The sequence below is a fragment of the Uloborus diversus genome, chromosome 2, assembly GCF_026930045.1.
Source record: "Uloborus diversus isolate 005 chromosome 2, Udiv.v.3.1, whole genome shotgun sequence".
NCBI classification, from domain to species: Eukaryota; Metazoa; Arthropoda; class Arachnida; order Araneae; family Uloboridae; genus Uloborus; species Uloborus diversus.
This window is the reverse complement of record NC_072732.1, coordinates 197,575,664-197,602,558: the sequence shown is the minus strand read 5'-3', so window position 1 is coordinate 197,602,558 and position 26,895 is coordinate 197,575,664. Positions and strand designations below refer to the sequence as shown.

Below are 26,895 nucleotides of genomic sequence, written 5' to 3'. Positions count from 1 at the left end.
AATTTTCATATGTTACAGAGGATACATCTACACCAACGACCTTGGGTCAGGCATAGGGCTCTTCTCCGCTCATTCTAAATAAAGCGGCAGGGGTATTTCCTTCCACCAAGATGGACACAAGATATTCTAAAGGCAGCTAATGAATGAACTAGGTCATTAATTATGGTCTTTGACAAAAAACGAAATGCCTCCTACTGGCTTTGGGGGGTGTTGATTTACAAAATGTCCTGTGTATGTAATACGTGTGGCAAATAGGGTCGCTCGTATTCAATGCTATAAATGTAAGTAAGGGCAGTTATATTTTAATTTTCCACTCTTTAGTAATAAATATACTCAAATGTTAATGCAATTTTTAGTTTTTAAAATATAATTTTGAAAAATCCTCGATTGCTCTAACCTAAAAATATACTATATTTTCCATATCTAACATGTCAATTTTAAAAAATTCCAGGTAGGAAAAATGTAAAAATTTATACTTTAAATTAATTTTTTGCTATTTCAGTATTACCATCAAATTCTTTTAGCGATTCACAAGATTTAGAAACCAAACTGGGTATCTATCATAACCTGTGGAACTTTTTTTTTACATTTGGTCTACCTCAACGCAAAAAAGCTTGAAAACTATTGATATCTGTTCGCCTTTCATCACTGTTAGACAAATGGAATATTAGGGATAAATATGCTGTTATTAACAATCTATGTAGATGCAGAAAATTTAAATCCAAGTGACATTGTGCTCGATCGTACATCCTTTAAGTGAGAAAGAGAAAATCTTCGAGAGGTAAAATCAAATTTCATGAATTTAAATTTAGATTTTGTAGTCATTTACTGGGATACAAAGTTACATTCAGATGTAACTGGAAAAAGAAAGCCGTTAGGTTTATCGTGATAGCTTCAGGTCCCAAAGTTAAACAGATTCTCGGAATTCCTGTGATATTTCTTCAGTTGTATATGAAATCTTAGATGATTGCTCATCATTGCTAATTGATCAAAATGTAGTATTTCATACAACGGCTTGCAATATGGGCCGTATAATTTGAGCATGCAATTTTTTAGAGCAAAATCTCTGAAAGACAATAGATTACATTAGGATTGAAATCATCATGCACTTGAAATCGTACTGCAGAGGGTGTCTTTAAAGAAGAGCTTGCCTTTCTTTCTTAGTTCTTGACCCGATATTCTATTATTTATGTGCTTCAAAATTTTGTGAAAAGATCTCCATCATTCAGAACTTATAACATTTTAATCAAGTACTCATACCACTTAAATTCTAAAAGACGAAGTTGATGACATATTATTGTTCGTAAAAAGCGGAATTGAGATAGATCTCTTCCTTTACGATATCAGAGTATTCTTATAACTTGTAATATAATTTTCTGGTGAAGTCCTTCCTAAAGGGATATGTTTTCGGCAACCTGGAGTCTGAGCCAGATGGGTTGCAGAAGGAATTTATGGTTTGAAAATTTAAATATTAAAGAAACAATTCAACTTGACTTTATATAAAAAGAAAGCCCTTAAATTCTGTTTTACAGCTCTGTTTTACTGTTAAATGCTGTATAAAGATACGGTTTTTCGCAGCAACCCAATCGAGGCTTCTTTAGGTAATATAATGTGTCTGAAAAACTAGCAGCGTACAAAATGATAACAAACATGTAGCAGAAGCAGCGATGGGAAAATTCATAAATCACTTATGGTACTTTTGAGATGAACTAGTAGCTTTGTCCGTATTGGATTAGGAAATGACCTTTGAAGATAGAAAATACTACACCAAAAATGCTTGCTGATAAGGAAGACGTGTCTGATGACTGTATAAAAAATTTCAAATTACAGTTGATGATTTGGAATATTTTCTTAGTAAAGGTCTTCCTTTTTATAAAATCAATTACAGGTCAAAAAAACTGATAAGTTACAAATACCAAAATATATTTTTCTACTTGATCCTGATTCATGGCAAAATGAAAGAAGCTATATAAAGGAAAGAGAGATCGTTAAAATGATAAAAGTTGTGAATGATACAACTGAAAGAGGAGCACAATTAATCGAAGAATTTCACAACCAATTTACCAAATATGAGTCACAAAAGCGATTTATTTTACAGACCGTCCAAGACTATCGGAAAAAAAATACACACGATCGAGATACCTTGAGAAAAACGTACGATTAAGGTAAAGTTTCTAAAGTAGTATTTTATTCTTATTCAATGTAAAATCTTTAGATGATATAAAGTAACTAAAAAGATTAATTTCAGTGCTACCTCACTGTGAAAATATTTTGCAAACCTAGGAGAAACGATGTACTAGTTCTGAAGTAAAAACTCGAAGATTTGTGGGAAAATGATCAAAAAATGTTAAAGTTCACCGTCACGTGTTATTATTGACCGATCGAGTTCAAATTTTGTACACGTTACTTTTTATTATAGTGTCATAAAACTAGGGGCGTCACTTGTTGAATTCCGAAAACAAATTTCCTATATAAATAAGAACCCCCCTAATTTATATATATATATATATATATATATATATATATATATATATATATATATATATATATATATATATATATATATATATATATATATATATATATTTGATAGCAATATAAGGATTGAACAAGAACGAAGAATTCATTTAAAAGAAGGAAAAAATGAAAAAAAAAAAGAAAACATAACAAAATACCCTGGGGCCTCATCAGGGGGTACTCCCCAAGGGTAGTGAAAAACCATGAGATGTGAACTGAGTAGTGAAGTTCATTTTGGTTGACTTATAAGTGTTGAGGTCAATGAAAAGAAATAACATTTGTTTTTCTATTTCATTGCTATTGAAAAATAAATTGTATACCATGATGATTAAAGTTACACTAAAAACGTTCGTACACTTAAATAAGTTTAAATTTACTGAAACTGTATATGACTTCTAAAAACATATAAGCACAGCGATTGCACATTAGCATAATGAGTTTCATACCTCTGTGAATAATAATGGTGGTACTTTTGTCAGATTTGTTTTTTGTTTAAATTGTGTTTCATGCTTTTAATTTCCGTAAATATGTGTGTGAGGACCTGTTGGACAAATAATAAGTTAGACTTATTGTCATGTTTTGCTCATAATCTTCTGCAGGTTACAAAAACTTTTAAAGAACTTGTAACTCCGTTTTTCTGGAGTTAATGCCAATACACTCATCAAAGTATCAATATTTTGTTACTTCTAACGTCTTAGTTTTCTGAAAAAGAAAATAATAAAAGTGGTTTTAACAAAACGATTTTAAGGCTGTTAAATATATTTTCAGATGTTTTTACCTGTATTATCTGCCTCTGTGAGTAAATTTGTAATACCCTGAGCCAAAACTTAATGCAGTGTTACAATAAACAAAAACAGTAAATGTAAATGGGAAACAGCAAAAATGAAAAAAAAAAAAGAATTATTCCTGAAATTTTTTTAAGGGGCATAAGATGTATTTCTCGAAACATAAAACTTATTTTTTTTAAATATTAAATTTAGATTTAATTTTCAGAGGAAGAGAGATGATAAAGGCGAAAGAGCATTGGAAGCAAATTCCCACTTAACCCTTACAGGCGCGGGTCATTAAAATTTTAGAAATATAATAAAAAAACACAATGGATGGGATAAATTGGTTATCTGGACATAGATTTTAGAGTCAAATTTTTTTTTAATTCACCCCCTCCAGCTGGGGGTGGTGTCCCCGTTTGTGACCACCGCCCTCCTAGAGCAGAAATTGTTTTCTGAAGTGGTTATGCTTACCTCGTATGACAATTGGAGTAATTTCAAATATTTTAAGCTCTTAAGCATTTTTACTAATTATTTCAATAATTTATGCCATTAAGCATATTTAGAACACAAAATTCAATATTTTTACTATAAAAATTCCAAGATAAAGATGAAGTAAAATTCAAGAAAGTTCATATAGATTATATAAAATTATCTAAATAAGCAATTTAAAATGTTGAAAATATTTTTGGCAGATTGTTCTTGCTTTATGTGCCCCCCTTTGTGCTATAAAATATTAAATGAAAAAATACGACTGTATAATACCATTTACAGAAAAAATAATATCAAAGCTGATAATAAAAAAAGTATACAACTGTCTGGTAGGAAAAGCAGATCTCAAATGTGTGCAGTCATGGACCTTCAAATTCACCTGTTCTTGGTCAAAAACCCAAAATAAATAAACAAAAGCCCATTGTAAACTATTCTTTTGGTCCCCCTTTTCTGAAATGTATCAAATTACATCTTTCACCCACAACAGTGAGATCAATGCTCTAGACGGGCGGTGTCCACATTTGGGGACACCTGGAAAGAAGCTTTGTTTATGCATTCAAAAATGAACTTGAATCTTTTGCAAAATTATGATTGATTAGCTCAGGATTCCTGAGGGAAAATGGTTGACTAATTTAGTTTATGGTGTAAATTTTAAAATCTTGAAAAAAATATTGTATTTGAGCTTGAAAATCGAGGTATTTTAAACAAGAAATTAAGCCAACAAAAAGAGTCATATTTAATAGTGCTGCCATCTCTGTGCATTAAAGAGAAATAAAAGCAACAAATGCAGCGATTTTTGGAGTTTTAAAGAAAAAACTTTTTTTTAAAGAAATTTTTAAAATTGGTGTCCCTTTTTGTGACCACCGCGCCGGAAAGGGTTAAACATCTACGTGTCTATTTTTACGCCATGCCAATTATTGGGGCACATCGCAAGAAAGAAAACAAAGACAAATAATTATTGGTATGCATTTTATCCTAATACTCTTTTTTGTTTCAATATTTGCACTAAGTTTGATTGTATAAATGGTGCGTGTTGACTTATTAACGTAATCAATTGTTGATCGGCCTCAGAGTTTAAAAATTTAGAAAAAAATTATTCAAACGTTAACTGTTAATTTATTTAACAAAAACCAACCAGTTAGGCATAGTGACAAATATGTGTTGTGCTAATATTTTAATTTTTCAGAATTAATCAGTTAAAATGGAGCATTGCTTAAAATATTAATCTTCCGAAACGCTATTAAAAAAATATATGCAGTGGGAAGTTACTAGTGAATAACATTATGAAGTTAAGATAACTTTAATTTAAACAATAAACAATACTTGAGACTGAATCAGAGTAAAAATAATTTCAAGAAAAATGTTTCGCTGCATATTTTAAAAGTTGAAGATGTGTGTTGCATCAAACTGTACATTCTGAACGTCTCTTAAATTTTCAAGTCTTCCTTCTTTAATTAAAAGTAATTTAAAGTTCACGCGACAGGGAATTAATTCCTAAGCCAGAAGTACTTCGTTGAATCCTCTGAACTATTTAATCAGCTTTACAGAGGTTAAAAGTTAAGCCTGTTTTCAATAGGCTTAAAGTTACCAACAAATAATGTTAAGTATTAGGGCGCTCTATTTAAATTAGAGATGAAATGAAAGTGCTTGTTGGTGTATTTAAATACTGATGAAGTTGTTTTAAATGATTCGCGCTGGTTGCTGTTTTGCTTTCTATATTATCGTTCAGGCTCCATCTGTTAAACACTATCATATTTTTTTGGTTTTTTTCTTAAGCAGAATATTGCTTCTATTTTGCTGCCTCGATTCAATTTATTTATTTTAAAATTTGGTCATCAGTTGTTCAACACCACGTTACATTCGACGTTGTAATTTTGTTTTGCAGGTATTTTGACTCTATCTCTTCGGCGCTATTGTTTGACGCAATGCTATGTTTAACGTAGTTTTTCCTATTAGTCTCGGCATCGCCATTGTTTAGCCATCAGTGCCATAAAATTACTGTTTTATCTGCACAATAATATAACATCACTTATAAAAAAACTAAACATTTAATAACGCTACTACTTATTTGGTTACAACCATATTCAAAAGTATTAATTCATGGAATGCAGTCTTGTTGCCAATCGCTATTATAAAAAGTCTTGTTGCCGAAACATGCTAATATATTACATTATTCCTCCCTTCAAAAGTTCACGAAAAGTGCTATAATTTTTTTTGTATAATATGTGTCAGTAACTCAGTCTGTCTGGTGCATGTCGTATTCTATGAGGGTGCTTGTAAGCACCACTATTGTTGTTGATTTCCTGAGATGTCACGTTTTGATTTTCTTTATTATTTTCTTTAGGGTTTTCTTCTGCTGTTCTATTATTTTCATTTTCTAGCTGCCCTTTGTTCGCTTCTTCTCTAGATCTGTCTATTTCTGGGATGTATGGCCAAATTTCTTGTGATTCCAACGTTTTGCTATCATGATTACTACGATAATTATTGTCTTCGTCTTCCAATTCTTTTAACTTGATCATATCCTCATTATGACAGCTCCATATTTGATCAATATGCCTCTTCCATACTACACCAGTCTCTTTTATTTTGCAGAAATATACACTGCAACCTATTTTATCAAGTATCACTGCTTCAACCCATTTGTCATTTCGATCACGGTAATTTCTGACCATAACGTTTTCCCCAATCTCAAAACCTTTCCTAGATTTTCCTCTGTAATTCCTTTCTTGATCAGTTTGGTGGTTTTTCACTCGTTCTTTTAAACTAGGCCTTAAAAGATCTAATCGGGTACGTAAAGCTCTGCCAAACATCAATTTTGCAGGAGTTTCGCCTGTAATAGTATGAGGTGTATTCCTATAATTAAACAAGGATTTATGAATTATATCTTGAACAGAAAACTTATTAGTGCTCTGTCGTTCACATTTAGAAGTGACTGCTTTTACAATCCAGCTTTTCACAGTTTTCACTAAGTTCTCTGCGACACCATTACTTTGGGGTTGATATGGTGGAGTAGGAATATGCTTTACACCATTATTTGCTGTAAACTGCCTGAATTCTTCTGAATCAAAAGGTGGTCCATTATCCGAAACCAGAGTATGTGGTAATCCAAAACAAGCGAATATTCCTCGCAGTTTTTCTATAGTATTTTGTGCAGTCGTATTCGACATAGGAGCAACCTCAGCCCATTTGCTATGTGCGTCAATCAAAACCATGTGCTTTTTTCCATACAAAGGTTCAAAAAAATCGACATGAATTCTTTCCCATGGTTTCTTTGGCCAATCCCAAAGTGTGAGATTATTTCTTGGGGGCATGGTTTGTGTCTTCGAACAGCCATTGCAAATTTTAACCAATTTCTCAATTTCTTGATCTAACAAAGGCCACCAAAAAATTAATCTTGCTCTAGATTTCATTTTAACTATGCCCATATGACTGTCATGTAGTTCTTCTAATATTCTTCTTCATAATTGAACTGGAATAATTACGCGGTAGCCCCACATTAAACAACCTTGCTCACAAGTCAGTTCATTTCTACGATACCAATATGGTTTAATCTCATTCTCTACAGTTGATTCATCTACCTCTGGCCATCCATGTAATACGTAGTGCAATACGCGACTTAAAATTTTATCTCGACGTGATTCAAGAGCCACTTGGTTAAAATCAACTGGTATTTCGCTATTCATTGCCATAAAATTTTATTTCAGTGATGATTTATAACAGTTGATTATGTTTAAGGGTGATTTTAAAGTGCTTTAAAAAATTAAGAAATGTGATGATACCCATTTAGACGACCAATAATTACACAGAGACTGTAGTGGTTCCTTTCTCAGTACGAATTCGCCGTAATTCAGTGGTTATTTCTCTGTGTAGATCATCTTTCCCGTTAAACATTAAGCATGTTTAAAATCCAGTGATATTGACATTGCAAAAAGATGTTAACTTTCAATGTTTTCACAACAACGAGAGGCTAATATTGCCGCAATGGGGTCGTCTCTAAAATTTAAAAAGTATTTTTTTCTGAAAGAATATGCTTAAAAACATAGGATCTGATCATTTTTTAAATCATTTGTTTAAGTTTAATATTTTAAAAAAATTACTTAAATCGGCGCGCTTTCAATGTTTATTCTCCTGTCCGATGACACCACAAATGATGAAATGCCATTCCGTGTTGCCGTTCACAGAGCAAAATATTTCATTCGCATCTTTACTCACGTGTATTGGCAACGATATGGTTGAATGCAAGCGTAGAGCGCAATTTTAATTCGTTTCTTGATCATCATAACGTGGAATCGTGGTAGAAAGATGTGCAAAGAGCATTATTCGTGGCGTCATCAAGACAACGCCTTGTTTGAAAAATCGGACATTTTGAAAAATGAATTAAAAATTAACTGTTGGAAAAAGTATTTTCTGGCTCCATGTTATTTATTTTGCTTATTCTATCAATTTCAGTGACTAAAAATACTACTTTTGATTGAAGGAAACAACCCCATTACAAAACTAATAAACAATTTGTGCAAGACCAGCATACAACCAATACTTTACAAGGCTACGTCACCACAGAATCCCCCCCCCCCAAAGTACTGGACTCTGATGAACTGCGGTAGTTTTAGCATATACCACTCATTTTCGTGACAACGAGAGGCATATAATAATACTGCCGCAGTTATAATAATGAGAAACAATTTATGCAAGGGCAGCATACATAGAATATTTTATAAGACTAAGTCGCCACAGAACATTGGGTCCCATTCCGTTTTAAGAGGCAGAAATGAGGGATGCTAAACATCCTACCTGAACTTACAACACCGTTGGGAAAGCTCGGAACGACACCAAAAGTTGCACAATCAGATTTATTATTTAAGGAAAATCCTCAGTATAAGTGCTCAAAATGCCGACTACGCGTTGCGCAGGTGATATCTCCAAAAGCGCGACTGGCGAACTCTCTTGAAGATTCTTGATGTCTTGTTAATTTTGTCCCCGGCAACAGCTATTCTCCAGGACTATGGAGTCGGACTGATTTTGGGGTTAATGAGTTGGAGTCGTTCGAAAACGCTCCGACTCCGGGTTTTGTTTTTTCTTTAATTTTCTTTGCCTCTCCTTGCAATTTTTGAAAAAAATTGCAAGGAAAGTCAAGCATTGCAAGTCGTGAATTTCAGGTTCTAAAAGAGAACTGATTGTTTTCAAGCAGCTAAAATTTGTTGGAATACATTTTTACAAAGTTGCCGTGCTCTGTCCATCGGCCTTAAGCTTACTTGAAAAATTTGCTCAGACAGCAAAGCATGCATGTAAATTTCAGCAATAATCTAAATATAGACTTGCTTCATTGCACACATATTAATCTCAAATTTTTAGCTCTTAAGTTGCAGAGGAAAAGTTAATTTTGATTTCTAGAATTCCCTAGCTCTTATTCATTTAAACATTACTTTTTATATTTTATTGCTTATTGATATAAAATATTATTGTGCCTTTAAAAGAGTGTACCTTTTCAGAGGAAAATGGATAAAGTAAAAAGTGACTGGGACTAGAAATAATTTCGTTAAATTAGGGTGTATTTTATTCAAAAGTGTACCTTAATGGATGTTATACTGTATGCCAATGAATATTCTTATAAAAAATGTATTTCAAAACCTCTTTTAAAGATCTACTCATCTTGCATATTTGTATTTCATATTTTCAGTAAATTAAGAAATTAAAAAAGTTATTACTCTAAAATGAATCAGCATGGACGTCTTCGTCTTTGCAATAAAGTAAGCACGAGAATGCTCATAAAGAAATCGGTGTGGGATCACGTAATACGTATTGGACTTTTTGTCTTTTTATCTTCAAAGCAATTGTTCATATATAATGAACACCATACGATAGTGCTATAAAGAAAAGAAATCTCAACAAGCAGCGTTGAAAAGATCGTAGTAAAACATATTTTTGAATCCATAAATTAATTGCCCTAATGTCCTCGTTATCTTAATATATAAAAATCATCTGTGCGGACGTTTTTTTCTGTGTTATTAAGTTGTGGCAAGCATGGTTTCAAAGCGCGATGGATCGAATCGGAAACGTTTTTGTTAATTATTTAATTAGCAAATTAATTAATTAACAAAACCTAGCAACATTTGATTCTCGGCTTAAACCCATCTGAGTTTTGGCATCAATGTCAAGAATACTTTAAGGATTATCAAACTAATCAGTCCATTATTAAAGGAAAAGATGATGGAATAGACGAAACAAATTTTATTTTCGTCCACATAAATTACAACAGGGTAGTTATGTACACAAAAGATCAGTACAGTGTAAGATCTTTATCTTTGGCGGAACGAACAAATTATACAATGTATAAAGTTATAAAAGTTTCCCTTCAAAAGATCGGACCACTAATCGGTCGGAGTAGGCTTCGCTCACTGATCGGCAGGATTACAGTAACGTGGTGGCTTGGCGACTTTGGCTATAAACACTAGAGTTGCATTTGTTTACATTTTAAAAAATGTAATTTATAGCATTTTTTGTTTATTTGGCGGAATATTTCAAATTACAAAGAATTGATTTTCGTTTTTAAAGAGTTTTCAGTCTTTTTCGTTGAATAATGTGTTTATTTTACATCGGGAGGGTGGGGGAGGGGTTATGAGTGATTTTCGCTTATTCAAAGAATTGTTTTTACCTTTATAATTTTTTAAAGCGATATCCTTTCGATTGTTTTATTATTTTTCATATGGGGGATGTTGCAACGGGATTTCCCCTTTGTTCCAGATGGGTATTTAGTTTTTTACACTTAATATCTGAGGACGCTTTTTATCCTTTGAGTATGGTTGAAGGAACAAATCATCAAGTACGGGAGAAAAAATAGTTAATAAAACAACTGCTCAGTGTGCATTGGATTAACAAGTTGTAATAAATATACGCATTCTGACACCAAACAGCTGAAAACATTTTCGTTTTACTTATTTTTTTCAACAAAACGGTTCAAACACTTGATACTTTATTGAAATTTTTTAGCTTTTCAATTTACAAAGTTTGAACAGAACAACGTCTGTCGGGTCCTCTAGTCGAAACATAAAGTCTGAAATATTGAGAAATGTCACCAAATTTAACGAGTTACGGTGCAAAATCGAAAACATCTGTCAAACACTTTGCAGATGGATGTCTTGCCATATCAAGACGCAAAAGGCATCTGGTACCTTCCATTTCTCGTCAAGTCATTAAACTGGTGACAATGTAATGGTATATTTACAAAGGTACACTATTAATTAGTGAAACAATACTGTTGTATGAGATGTTTTAAATCGATTGCTTACATAGTATTAGAAACAAACACGTAACTTAATTAACGTTTTGTTTCTTCCCATGATGGATACATTTGATTCATTTGGAGACAAAATGTAAGAAAAGTTTTCAGAAATATGTCTGGATTAGATAAGACGAGAAGTGATGATGTAAATGTAAATCGGACAAGAATGAAAATACCAAGAGTGAGTCAGAAGAGGATGTAGATCTTCTGAAAAGCTTAAATAGAAAAATAGCTTTCGCAACTTTAAGGCTTATATGATGAAATATTTTGATTCCAAAAAAATCTCCCGCTCCATGTAAAACTTCAGAGAAAATAACCCGAAGCGAACGTGTTGAGAGCGCAAAACGCTGTTAACTTGAACCATAAATAAAAGAAATCACAACCATTTCTATTGAAAAATATCTATTTAACTATTCATGTTACTATTTCGACAATACCTTGAAGCACATAATGTATGCCAATATATTTTACAAGTTTTTTCCAGCAATTATTGAGGCTCGAGTATGATCAATACAAACACTTGTGCAGCGCAAATGTAATCGTTTTTAAAGCGTTTGTAATATCTCTATTTCCAAAGCGGCTGTTTTCGGTAAAAGTATAGATTCTCCGTTTCTGCTCGGAAGAAGGAGACGGAAATCTATTTTTCTACCTTCAAAAAAATTTCTGCAATTCAGCGATTTAAATGCCGGTCCTCAGCACAAAGGAGCCGGCCGGCTTTGTGCCTTTGTTTATTCTTTGTAAATATTTCTTACCGAATTGTTTTATTTCTTTTAAAATGTCTCTCTAGTGGATATCCAAGCGCGAACTGACTAAAAAGGCTGCAACAATGCCTTTCTACCTCCTAGCAATATCGCTAAGTTTCGCCGGTGCTTCTCCCGAAGTTTCATACACAATTTTCTTCTTTGTCTTTGGAAATATTATTTTGAATATTTTTGGTCACATTTCTGTTCGAGAATTCGCTTGAAAAGAAGAAGATGGACGTAGATCTTCGGAAACGCAAAATTGAATTTCTGCTTGATGGAACCAATATTTCTTGCCTGGAGTAATGCTGAAAGGGCCAGCTAAACTAAACGTACTTTTGCTTGATTTTTTTTCTCTTGCACACAAGTTTTTTTTTCTTTTCAAGTTTTCTTTTGTTTTGAATTCCTGCGAGTGATAGGTTGAAATACCTCTCTAGAACTCGCAGGAACATTCCTTCTTTATTTCATACTTTTTAATGGATTTTAAACAAAACGCAGCTTGTAAAAATTTTTTTCAAGAAAAAGTTTTTACTTACCCAAAAGCGTATTTCCTTAAAATATGAAATATATCAGGCAATAAAAATAGTTTTCTTTAAAATATGTTTAAGTCTTTCTACGATAAATTCGTTTTGTAAAATATACATGTTGCTTATATGAACATCGATTTACAAGTTGATCGTTTTTCCACTTTACTATGATTTTATTATAGAGATTTAAAACTTTATTTCCATTAAATAGTCATAATATTTAATCAATGAAATTTCTTAATGACAAAATAACTAATATTTTTCAGGAAAAACTTTTAGGTTTTTTCCGCTCTTTGAATTAGTTTGTAACGAATGCAACCAATATTTTTAAAGACAGCTGACTTTAGTACTCATTTCGGATTAAATTTTGTTTCACACAATAAAAGTGATCTTAAATAGACAATTTAAGCGTTTAACGGTTTGTTTGACTTCCACATTACTTCCAAAGAGTCATCAACCTAGTATTGCAATATGGTTTTGCGTTGTCTTCGTCAAGTGTGGTCTCACATTGTCATCTAACATCAGATCAGGCTGCTTTTCTGAACCACCTGTTTTCAATTTCGACTGAGTGTCACAGTAACGAGTAACCTTGAAGGTGTCAACCTCCAAAAAGTCCAGTTACAAAACTCTTCAGGCCTCTTAGAAAATTGTCAGGATCACTTTTCCTGCAGAAGGAGTTGTTTTCAACTTCCTTCATCCGTAACTGTTTACCGCTTTGTCTGTATCCAAAACTTTAATATTGTCCTGGAAGGCTTTTCGAAGCTTGTGCGGTGGCATGACAAGTGTCACAACATGTATGATACTTGTAATGACCAACAAATTTCTGTCTTATATTTCATGTATCCTCATCTTGTTTGATTTCAGACAGTCCTCTGTCCCCAGTCACCACAAGAATCTTATTTTCGAACTTACCCTAGTAGCTTAAAATTTTACTTAATAGAATTCTTTTAAAAGTGATTTTTTTGAATATATTCTTAACGAAGTGCTTAAGTGATTTAAGTCATTACTTTGCTTTTCAGCACGAGGTATTTATTTATCTTATCTATCTTGGACGATATTGAGTTTTCACCTTATACTTTGCTCATAACTTTTAGTTAAAATTACAGAGCTTAGATTTAACTGAGAAAAAAAGTATTATATTTCTAAATTTTTGTGTCAATTCATTTTTTTTTGAGTATTTTGAAAAACATTAAATATTTATGAAAACAAGCGTAAATAAAAAAAGGAGTTAGTAAGACTTTTTTTCCCCTGAAAATTAAAGTCTTACTCTTCTAAAATGACAAGTTAGAACATTCTTAAGAAAGTCAATTGAGCTTCAACATTCAGTGTTATTAATCCTTCCTCCAAGTGGATTAGAAGTTTGGAAGCTTCTGATATTTAAAGTAAGAAAATATGTCTATTAACTTTGTGTTGTGCTTGTAAAGCATAATTTTGTCTGTTTTTTTTATCTTCTCAAAACCTCTAAAAATCAACAAACTACATTAACTCTTAAGAAATGAAGATTTCATGACAAATAAATACCACAGTTTAACTTTTAGCAAAATATTTCTCCGCAACCAAATAAACAGAATATTACCCTAAAAGAAAGCTAATATCAGATGCTTTGCGAAAATATTATTCAATTGGGAGCAAGATCATATTCCCGCGAAGTAGAATTAATTAAATTAACATGTAGTTCACTTTAACAATGTTTTGGTATAAGCTCTCCTTTTGCATACTAATTATCATCTTCAAGTCGTGTCGATAGTTGTTCGAAATATCTGTTAATTTAATGATATCCTCGTGTGTTTGTTTTCTTTCGCGCCTTCGAGAATTAACCAGTGACCTCCTAAATTATGGGAGAAACTCCGTCCGATGATTATGAGGAGTGGTAAGGATACATGATTGCATACATTCCTTAATGATTGTGCTCTAGTGGCAGGCATCACCACGTGCGATGACATTGTTTGTCTTTAATTCCTTCACTTGATTCGACATTCGGTTAGATGGATCAGGTTATTCTTTACTTTATGAGGTTGCAAGGTTTGCTGATTGGACGTTCGCCACGTGGTTATTAATCATGCGGGTTAGGGGCAAAATTAAGTTTGTTATATTTTCCTTAATGGATGGTATTGATGGAGTTGTAAACAAACATATATACTTTTATTTCTTACTTAATATTGTAATTTTTAGGAAGACTTTTTATTTTGTTTGGTTTGTCGATCTAGAACTTATCCCCTGACTGTTGTTTTTGAAGCAAAATTTATTCAGATTTCGTTTTTTTTCCTTTTGCTGATTTGTGGGCTATTCTAACAAATACTTCCGGGTCATTCCATGTCAAGTGATCCAAAGTTTTTTCCCTCACCTTTTTGTATTTCTTTGAAATTTGGCTCATCGATTGTACCCTTTGAGGTAATCAAAAGTCCAAATTTTTAGATTTTTATATCTATTATTTTTTTATTTATGACACTTTGATTTTTCGAAAAACCCGCTTTTTTTCATGGATGCTTGAACATAAAATGGACGATAACTCAGCACCAAATATAGATAGAAAGATTTGGTAAAAAGCATTTTAAAGTACATTAGTTGCTGCTTAATGGGATATGCAGAATGACTAATTCCAAAAAAATTTTAATTTAAAAAAAATAAAATTTAAATTTTAAATTTATATTTCTCAGAAAAGGTATAATGAATTTTTTTTGAAAAAATTCTCAAAAATGTGTGTGTATTTTATCTTTATTTGTGCAAAGTTTCAAGTTGGGATCTCAATGAGATCATATTTTTATGAATTTTTAAATAAAATGTGACTTATGAAATAATGACATTTTTCAGATTCTAACCAGTTAAATATGGGGTTCTTTTACTGGGGATGGTCTAGTAAGTAGTAATTGATCATGACTATGCTTGAAATGAACTGACATGACTTTGTAGATTAGTACCCCCCCCCCCTCCGTCACACAACCACTTTTTATCGTTTTTTTTTCAAAACTGTATTTAGAAAAAAAGCCGGCACGTAAGAGTTATAACCTTAATAAATTGGGACACACGCTGCTAAACATCAGTAGTGACTAAAGCTTATAAATGGGGGGGGGGTCATAAAAACTAAAAGTCAGAAAAACTGAAGAGAACCACTCATTTGCAGATTTTTTTTTTTCGGAAAGTGGGACGGTAGGGGGAGGGGGGGGGGGGGCAATCTGGAATGAAACATAACAACATGGAAGGTTATGCTCAAATTAGCAAAATTTGTTTGATCTATAACTGCTTTTAATGTATGTATAAATAGATCTCGCTGCATTGCTCTCGTTTACAAGTGAAATTAAGAGAAAACTAGCATTAAAGAAAAGAAAAAACAGCTGCACTCTAAATGTTATAGAAAGACAGTTAGTTTTATGCTGACAGACATATGACCTGATACTTAGATTTATTTTTAGTTTAGTGTAAAAAGAATGAAACAACACGGGGGGAAACACCCCTATTTTGCTGTGATCTTGGGGCAAACTATTTCTTTCCTCCATCCAAAATTGAAAGTTGGTGCAGGGGTAAGGAACGAAATGAATCATAACTTTCCTTATCAGATAGTGAAATAATCAAGTACACTTTGTGAAGTTCGGATTGAAAAAGAAACACTTGGTCTGAAAAAAAATAAAAAAGCATAAGATGAGGCGTGATACTAGTATAGTGTTAATCGTATGTGTGAGTGAATGTGGGGGGGGGGGGGGTAATGTACTTTGTCTTGCTTTAAAGAAGAACATTTACCAGCTTTTAATATGTTTTCTATTAATTTTGTTTTATTTTATTCATTTATTTATTTTTTACGTTTTGAAAATAGTTTTGGAAAAAAATAATAAAAGTGGTGGCCCGGGGGGGGGGGGTCTTTTTCTTACTTTAAAGAAGAACGTTTACCAATTTTTAGTAAGTTTACTATTCAATTTGGTTTTTTATTCATTTATTTATTTTTTACATTTTAAAAATAGTTTTGAAACAAAATAATAATAAAAGTGGTGGCGCGGGGGGGGGGGGGGGGGTGTTTCCAACTTATAAATTCACGTCAGCTCATTTCAAGCATAGTTATGATCAATTACTACTTACTAGACCATCCCCAGTGAGAGAACCCCATTTTTAACTAGTTAGAATCTGAAAAATGTCATTATTTCATAAGTCAAATTTTATTTAAAAATTCATAAAAATATGATCCCATTGAGATCCCAACTTGAAACTTTGCACAAATAAAGATAAAATACACAAACATTTTTGAGAATTTTTTTTAAAAAATTCATTATACCTTTTTTGAGAAATTCAAATTTAAAATTTAAATTTCATTTTTTAAAAAATATAATTTTTTTGAAGTTAGTCATGTTGCATATCCCATTAAACAGCAACTAATGTACTTTAAAATGCTTTTTACCAAATCTTTTTATCTATATTTGGTGCTGAGTTATCGTCCATTTTATGTTCAAGCATCCATGAAAAAAAGCGGGTTTTTCGAAAAATCAAAGTGTCATAAATAAAAAAAATAATAGAGATAAAAATCTAAAAATTTGGACTTTTGATTAACTCAAAGGGTACAATCGATGAGCCAAATTTCAAAGAAATACAAAAGGGTGAGGGAAAAAATTTCCCAAATTTTGGATCACTTGACATGGAATGACCCTTCCTGGTCCAAAACTATATGCAGCTGTTAACAAGAAATACGATATATTTCAATAATCTTTTTCCTTGAAAAAAATAATAATGAGTACCTGTTTTTGCTCATTTTGATGCCTAATTTTCAATGAAAAACCATTGAAGGACCGTGGCCTTGTAGATCTTTGCAATGTAAATTTGAACCATGCCAGTTAACCTAGTGCCACTTTAAATCTTTTGGTATACTTGACTTTGAAAAAAAAAAAAAAATAGCTGGGCTCGGTACTGCACTCAGCTAGCTAAGTTATGAAGTAAAGATTTTTATCCCTAAGTCGGCATTATTGAATGCAGCTCGTTGCTTCATTCAATAACTCTGAAATGATTAGTTTTAAGCTGTTTTTGAAATTGTTAAAATTTATCTTCCTACATTTGACACCTTCAGAGACCACCCGCACCCACCAATTACTCGGTTTATCGGTTTTAAATGCTCAGATAAATCTGAGCAAGTGGGTCTCTGAGGAACTTTATTTAAATACATAAAAATACAGAAAAAAAACACTATTATCTGTTACAATTTTGATTTTCTCTTGACAAAAATTTTGGTAATTTAACATTAATATATGTGATAAAGCAGTTTTGAAAGTTTATCTTCCTAGTTTTAAAAGTTAGTAAAGTTTATCTTCCTACATCATAGTATTCTAGTTAATGTAAAAAAAAAAATGGAGAGAGGGGGGGGGGGGAACAAAAGGGAGTTTAAAATTTATAGACATTTTTCTTTTACTGCATTGAATGTGCATTACTTTATTGACATTTATTTTGCATCCCTTTTCTGACGTGGCTCAAAGTTCTTCTGAATAGTAGGATAACTTTCAACCAGATTACTCATTTATTTTCTATGTATTTATGCAGTCATTATTATTTCTAAACTTTAGAAATTTGTACAGTGCAATACATTATATAGTTTCTGCTTTTTACCAGTTAACCAAGACAAGGCATTTGACTCCGACGTCATTACTTGGATCCGATGATTCTATTTCGCTGTTTTGGGCAGAAGGCATATTCGGATCAGAGAATTTTGCCGTAAAAACAGCACCATTAGAATTTACAGGTAAGACTAACGAAAGTAAGAGCAGCAAGTGACGTAAAGGACACTAACACATTTTCTCACATTTAAATGCGTGCCAAGGTTAAGGTTGCCTGGTTACCTTTTATGTAAGCATGGGGAAGTACTTACCGATCACCCAGGCACTAAACTAAACTCCGCATTCAAGAAGGCTTATCGAAGTCCCACTTCGTTTTTTCTTGAATGCACTTGACCAACAAACGAAATGCAGTGCGGTCTTAAATTGTTACAATTTTTGCAAAGTATTTCCAAGTTAGAAGACAAACCTTTCCTGCTGTCAACTGCTTCATAAACATCAAAGCGATTTTCCGAGCTGCAGTTCTTGCATTTGCTTATATTGTTTATTAAATGACGAAGAATATTTAATTCAATAATTATATTACCGTCATTCACATAAATCTTTTTATCTGTTTCACTTTTATCCAAATTGATTTTTTTACCCGATGCACTCTTTTGATCAGCACTTTGCTGTTCCAAGTTCGATACCTCTTTTCTTCGTGAACAATGCTGATTTCCATAGAACTTCTTTTTGCCGAATTTGTTTAAACGAGCCATGACAAAACTGCGAAGTGAAATACTAATTGCAATTTTTATTACTTACAACAAATAAATTTTGCAAGTTAAATAGATAGAATTAGCGACAAACAGATAGAATTAGCGTAGATTAAAATAGCATGTAGCGAAAAAGGGACGATGTAAACAAAGTAAAGTAGAAGTCAAAAAAAAATCTCACAGCTTGAAAAAAATACATCAGTTTACTATGCAGTTTATAAAGGACAAAGTTTAGGGCTGGAGAGCAAGTTTAAAGTTACGTGTTTTTAGTAATAAGGAAGGCAAAGAGCGAAAAACAGTTTGTTTACATTTTCGCCGTCCCTTTAAATGTCCTTTTAAATGCAGGGAGGGTTTTGTTTACCTTGTAAGCTTTCTATTTTATGGGTTTCTGTTGACCAAAAAGCCATAAATTATATATTTATGGAAAGGTGAAAATGTCTTCTTTTTTTTAAAATAAAAAATAAAAAATCGATTTTTTGAAGATTTTTTTCGTCTTGGTCCCCTTAAGCGGATGAGGGTGGAATACAAGTAGTTCAACTTTGAACTTTTATTGGGAGGGGGGGGGGGGAACCAGGCGATCAACTGGCTCTCGGCAACCCTGATACAATCTTTACTGTTAAAACCTTTTCGCGTTTGCGTGTGTGTCTGTAACCCAACCTTCTTCGGATTTTCAATGTATTATAGGCCAATACTGATACCGTTGAATAATGAACATCGACGAGAAGTCATTCCGGCCTTTTTTACCACGCTAAACCTTGAGGGTCTGAGATAAGGGGCCAGACATCCAGGATGCCCTGAGGATATCCATAGGTCAAAGCATTAAGTTATCAAATGCCACTGCATTGAGCCTCCGCAGTTGGCGAATGGGGGTTGTCGAACGAAGCCCCTAGTAAAACGATTAAATGACGAATGGGGTATTTTGAAATAGAGATATAAGTGGTTAAAAGTTAGGACGACTAACAGTACCCATTTCCATTCAGTTTTCACTTTTGAAACTAGTTTGAAGATAAAATTTAAAATATTACATTTGGTCAAAAAGTTAAAAAAAAAAAAAAAAAAAAAAAAAATCATGCGAAGTTTAAAGTTTTACATCGGATGTCTTTCACCATTAACTAATTTATTCGCGTTGAAAATTGAATTTTGGAACCCGAATCACGTGTCTAAAATTTTGTTGTTATTTGTAAACTTAAAACATTTTTTTTAGAATTATTTGTTTTCAGTTTTAGTATGCTTTTTTGTTCAATACTACTAATTTATCCGTGTAATAATAGTAATAATAAAAATACGTAACTGTAAAAAAAAATATTTTTGCCATTTTGCTGTACGATTTTTTCACTAACTAATTTCAATAACCAAAAATAATGTCTTTTGGATTTTCATAAAAAAGGAAAAATTTACTTCAGAATACAATAAGTTTGTGCTTATATTTTCAAATTAAGTAAAAAAAAAGCAAAATCATGCATCGTTGTCCCTATCAAGATTAATGATTTGCCAGACAATTTCCTACAACATAAATCGAAAGTTGTTTTCCCAAATACTGTGAAAAAATGTATTTTTATTTACTTTTCCACATTAAGTAAGAATTATTGCAAGCTATTTTGCGCCTTCTTTCAGTCTGTGCAGTAAATTTCTTAAGGTAAGCGAAAGCAATAAAAGTAGCAATTTAGGGAAAAGTGCATTAATCTTCGCAAATTATTTTTGCTTAATGCACAGCAGATAGCAATTTCGCTAATCAAAGTTACACAAACCCAACATAAAATCACGGACAAATATGAAAAAAAACTGTTTTCTTGCATAATTCGCCACTATAACTCTAACATGACACACCTACTGCATTGAATTTTTCGCAACTGAAATAATGCCAGTAAGATTTTAGTATTTTTTAAAATTTTAAAAGGAGGAATGTTTTGCAGGGAATATTTAAACAAGATTTTATGGATATATTTACATTATATTCTATTAATTACTGCGATAAGGACCTCTTAATTTTTAACTTCGTTACATGTAGTCGTCTCGCCTTGTTTAAAACGTTCCTTTCAAACAGCGTAGTTGAAATGTTGTTTTAATATTTGAACAGGAAAAATAATTAAAATGAATTAAATATAACATGTATATAACATCAATACAGTATAAGGAAAGTTTTAATCCGATTAATTCCTTTAAACAAAATTCATTTAACTAAAAGAGAAAAATACATTATGAACGTAATTTTGCACTGGGAAAATTTTACATTCCGAACAAATTATCAAAAATGTAAAAGTTAAACCAGGCAACTGCTCCCAAATTTTCTATTTTAGAATTAACAGTTTTTTCTGAATGTTTTTTCCGAGAGGTTATTTTGATGAAAATTAAGCAAAGATAAATCTTATATTACTTTCAAATGTTATCACATAACGAAAAACCTTCTTTTTTTGTTCAAAGTATACTTGTTAATATTTTGTTTGAGAAATTTTTAATTTCTCCTACAAAATATTACATTTACTCTTCTGAAGTGCTACAGTAAATGCAACATTAGTGATATATGGTATAACTAAAGAGTTTTTTTTTCTTGTATTAGCTCACAATCTGGAAAAAAATAATAGCAAAATGAAAATTTGAAGATCAAACTTAGAAATAAGAATGCATACACTGGATCTGTGTTTCTTAAAACCATTGTTTTATTCAAAAGGTAATTTCAAAAATCCTTTTTGCTTAGTTATTTTTTATGGAAAACTTAAAAATATTATCAATATTAAATTCGTGAATTAACGTAGGGAACACCACTGATGAACTGTATTAACTAGAAAGAGCATTTTAATAACGATACATATTCTGCAAACATTTTATTATAAATTTTACTTTATTTGAAATGCAAAAAAAAAAAAAAAAAAAAAATGTATACAAAAGGTTTCTCATCTTAGTTTCTCGAAGATTTCTTTTAAACAGATTTAAAGGCAGGTATTATATATATATATATATACACTGTCCTCAAAAAGTTAAGGTACAATCGGTTTTTCACATCTAATTTGCAAATGAATGAATGTAGAAACAAAATTTTTTTAGGATATTTGCATTTAATAGTTTTTTATTGAATGCGTCATAGAAATTTTTATTAGTGTATTGCAAAAACAATTTATAAAAAAAAAAAAAAATCTTTCCGGAAAAGTCCATTTTTGAAGAAAACAGAACAACGCAGTGTTATGTAGAAAAATATCATAGCAACAAAAAATGGGTTCTAATAAGGAATGTGTCCTCCCTAACTTGAATGCATTGGCGGCATCGATTTTCTATGCTGTTTATTAAGTTGTCGGGCACCAGAATAGGAAGCGAAAACTAGACATAGAGTAAGCCTTGTTCCAGCTCATGTAAGGACTTTGGAGGAGGATTTAAAGCAGCAACCTGTAAGCCAAGATAATCCCAAAGATGTTTTTTCGGAATCAGATCTAGAGATAGAGCTGGCCATTCCATTCGTTCCAAACTGTGGTCCTCAAGATTCTCCTCAACAATCCATTTCCGGTGAGATTGTGTATTACCAACCATCAGAATGAAGTCATTACCAATAGCACCAGCATTAGGGTGAACAAATGGATCAGGGATGTCATCCCGATATCTCAGAACAGTCAGAGTTCCTCCATGGAACACATGCAGGTCAGTGTGACCAACGATCGAGATTCTTACCCAAACCATGATTCCACCATATCTATAACTGTGCCTTTCAACAGTGTTGTATTGATGGTATCTAGTGTGCTGTTCCCTCCAGAGCAGTAGATGCCCTGAATCACTTTCCAATGTAAATCTGGACTCGTCTGTGAACAGTACAGAAGACCATTGCTGATGGGTCCAGGAAACATGTTCTCTTGCCCAGCATAAGCGGATCCGTCTCTGTGGTCCGTTGAGCGGAAAAAACACACAACTGGCCGTCTTGAATAGAGATCTGCTTTGTGAAGACGATTTCGCACCGAAGTAGCAGAGATTTTTCTTCCTGATGCTACAAAGTGGTCTGCAATGAGTTACGGCACACTAGTGGTTCTTCTCCTTCAAGCCGAAAGAACTAGAAAACGATCTTCTACAAAAGTAGCTGAATAACACTACGAGACACATTGAGCCGTCTATAGCATCTCAGCCTGAGACATTCCGATTTCCATCTATCCAACTGCCCGCCACGTTAATGAATCAGGCAAACGACGTCTATGACACATTTTCTTTTTTCTATTGACTATTGTTCGTTTTCGAGATAAAGGGTCTAAAAGTCTGTCGAAATCTCAAGAAAAGTTCGTCAAATTTAAAGACTTGGCAAGAGATTGAAAACACCTCGTGATTTCACCGTCAGCTTCTTACAAGGCACCTCATTTGTAATTTGAGTCAACTACAAAGCGCATGGAAGATGTTTTGCCTTAATCCTTTACTTGGGTCTGTAAATCAAAAAATCACCGTCAAGTCTATGAAGTTGAAAGTGGTAAGCTTTATCTAAAAGAACGACAACTTTACAATGAAAGTCAACGTAAATTTCATCATTTCATTGGTAATAAGAATAAATTTACTGATTTTTTTAAAAGTTTTTAAAAAAATTGCCTTAAGTGTACAAATTAGCCTTGCACAAAATGTAAAAGAAATACTAATAATCAATACGTATAAAACCTATAATAAGAAATACTTAAAATATATATTGCATCAATAATGTTGCAATTAATCCTTACTGAAAAAGGTACTGAAGTAGATTCTACTTAAATTGAGCTAAAATGCTAAAACATACTTTTATTCTGCCCGTCCCTTCAAAATTTTCCAGGAGAAAGGGTCGATTCTGACGTGGGAAGTTAAAGCGCAGCATCTGCAGAAATGAATTTTCAAGATAAAAGAAACGCGTTTTGGATTCCATTAAAGGAAAACGTTCGACTATGACGTTCTTTTACTGCTTACTTTTCAGCGGAAACCGAACAAGCAATTTCGTACACTAAAGCTAAAGTACGGAAGATAGCACAAAAGCAAAAAAAAAAAAAAAAAAAGGAAACATTTGCTGATACAACGCTTTACCTTCCCACGGCAGAATTATACGTAATGCTTATCATACCGAAAAGCAAAAGAAACCACCTATATACAAACACATAGCTATGTAGTTGGAAAATATGTTTCTGGTAACTCACCATAGGGTTTAGATGGCTCGCCAGGAAAAGATATCCAATAAAATCACTTCAATTTATATTTGCATTGTTTTTACAAAAAAAAAAAAAAAAATCCGGTTACGACGCTCCCCCACGTACATGTAAATATTTTTTTTATAACCAGGAGGGTCAACTGCCACCTCCTGACCGCCTTAAGTGGTGGGCCTGCTTTTATCACCTATAATAAGATAAAACTTAAGTTTAATCTTGGTTTAAAGTTGTCGTTCCTCTGGAAAAACTCTCCACCGTATAAGTTTGATAGTGGTTCTTAACCTTGACACCAACAAGTAGAGCAGGGATGTCTTTTTCCACTAAGCGCGATAGTACTACCCTCCCCCCCCCCCACCAATATCTTGAAGAAGGTCCCACGAAAACGAAATCTTCCCCCAGAGGAGAGAAAAATACCTCTGAAAACAACCTGCTAAAAACTTAAATGGCGCAGTCTGTTCCCGACTCCCCTCCCATTCTGCTGTAAAAAAATAATTTAAAACACTTTCACGCGCTTTGGTGAAGACCAAAACTGGCGATTAGATGTCTTGAATTCGCGTTGTACCTTCCATCTCTGAACGAGACTCGCTTGACGAATTAACTTAAAATTTCGGCATAGTTTAATCCCTCATATTTCAAAAACGGGGTCACGAGGGTGCTAGTTTTTTTGCAGTAAACATGTTTTCTAATGCTCTTCCAAATGTTGCCAATTTAGATTTTTTTGGATTTCCTTGATCGTGCAGTTTCCTGGTTAGGAGCTCTGAAGCGTTTAACTCAGACACCCTACATACATGTTATTTCTATTTATAATTAATCTCAGTACTCGCTTTATATAGCCAGTAAACTTATTTTTCATTTTTGGCTTTTGCTTAGAAAAGCAGGTTTAACACAATTTTTGAAGGACACTTATTCTAATGCTTATTTGAAATCATTAACAGAGCTCGGCAGTGGCGGTTTTAAAATATAGTTCAAAATACTCTTTTTAGAATGTATCATTTGTTTTTAAACTTGAAAAATGAGAGGACCTTCAAAGCTTACAATGGAAAGCAGAAAGCACATATTTATATCTTGATCTTTTCTAAAGACTGTTTCAAAGATAAATGTTAACAAAGTTTAAATATTTTGCTATTTTTAGAAGAAACGTATACTCACTGTTAAAAATTGACATGAATACAGAAGAGACTAAAAAAAAAAAAAAAAAAGAAAGGAAGAAAGAAAACAATTAATTTGAATTTTTGACATCTTGAATTCAATTTATGTTTTTCGCAATTACGAGTGTGTATGTAGGCGTGTGTTTTTGTGTCTGTGTGCAGGATAGAGTGTGTAGGTATGTGTTTATGTGTGTGTATGTTTGCGTATGTATGTGTGTATGCGTGTGTGTAGGTATGATTGTGTATGGCTGTGTGTAGGTGTGTGCATTTATGCGTGTGTGTAGACACGTGTGCATGTATGCGTGTGTATAGGTGTGTGTGTGTGTGTGTGTGTGTGTGTGTGTGTATGCGTGTGTGTAGAATATAGAAGCAACCTGGAGATCGTTTTCTCTAGAGGAGCAGTCTATCTAGTCTATCTCTAGAGGACTGTCATCGGGAGGGGCCGGTTGACAATGGTGCTGCAGAGGTAGGCGGGGGGGGAGGGGAGAAATAAAATCATAGGACGCCAAAAACAGTCAAATAGGAAAAATAAGTAATGTGATTAGTCAAAAAAATTTAAAATAATAGAGTTCATTTAGAGTGTTGAAAGGAAGTAATAATTATTCTAAGCATATAATACTCTGCTTTATGAACGTTTGCAAAATGAAACATTAGTTTACCTCTGCGTAAGTATTTAGCATCGAAAACACTTCTCACTTCAGAAACTTACCTCTTTTTCGTTCACTTGCCATTGAAGAAATGACGGTGGTTTAGATGGACCAGACATGCAAGTGACGTTTAAATCATCGCCAATAGCATATCTTGCACGAGCTCCTAAAATGGTGGGACCTCGATCCGGTAATACTGGAAAAGAAGTGAGATGCATTATAGATAAATACTTTATTATTTCTCAAAGATTTTATATTTATTATGGAGTCTTAATGCATGAGCATGCTGTGGAGCGTTTAAGTCCCAGCAACAGATCTGATCCATTTCAAATGAAAGCCAAGAGTGACATTTAATGTATTTAAGTGCATGAATGTGTGAGAATTTTGTGAGACTTAACATTACAGAACTACTGCCATAATGTTAATAAAAAAAAATGTATAACGCGATAGGCAATGAATTATTTTACACTTTAGGTTACAAAATGACTACCTGTTGCTGCGAAAACAAGTACAACAAACCTCGTATAAGAATATGGAAATTACTTAAAATGAATGATTAGGGGTGTAATAATTATTCACCGAACTTCGTGCAAAGCTTATGTTGTGTAGCTTTTTCAGGTCTTTAATATGCTATGATGTATTTATTTGATGAGTTACTCTCAAATTTATCATTTTCTTTAAAATTAAAATAAAAATCTTGGAATTCTTTTTTTTTTATCTCAATTAAAGGTACCTTAGGTCCTATTTTGTACCCCTGAACATGTTTGCAGCATTTCCTGATTTTCGGTTGAGTAGTCAAGGCGTGAACGCATATCAATAAACACAGAAATATAAACCCACTTTCGCATTTGTAAAATTAGCAAGGACTAATAAACAGTTTACATAAAAATGAAAACCTTTTGTTTTGCTTGTTTCTAATTGAAGGAATGTATTTGTAAGTAAGCTGTTAAACCTAAATTTAGTAAAACTAAAGTGATTCTGTTGAAAGTACGAGACACAAAAGAATATAACAATAGTTGAAAAAGATTGACAATCCCTTATTAAGGCATAAGAATAGTATTTCAGCATAAAGTATGATTGATTTTTTTTTCAGAAAGGATAAGCCTCATAAGAACAATTTTCAGTCACAAATCTTAATAATGTTATAGAGTTTTACGTCTGAATTCGTTTTTAAGCCATCTCACACGATTAATTCTACATAAAAAGTGCAGAATCGGTTTATGCAATAACACTTTTAGCAAAACCTATCCGTTGATGAAATGTAAATTCAGAAGCTTAACACCAGACATTCTCAATTTTCATAAAAATTAAATGTGGGCTATAGTTTTTTTTAAAATTGTAATTGATTCCATATTGTTATAAGACTTTTTGA

At 32.6% G+C, this 26,895-nt stretch overlaps 1 protein-coding gene across 1 annotated transcript in view; it reads right to left on the bottom strand.

Moving 5' to 3' along the window:
- LOC129216751 (uncharacterized) overlaps window positions 1-26,895 on the bottom strand; it is a 99,701-nt gene that overhangs the window by 15,525 nt on the left and 57,281 nt on the right. Inside the window, exon 5 of the mRNA XM_054850968.1 lies at window positions 25,586-25,719. Within this exon, the coding sequence (XP_054706943.1) occupies window positions 25,586-25,719 (134 nt within the window). The remainder of the gene's footprint in view (window positions 1-25,585; window positions 25,720-26,895) is intronic.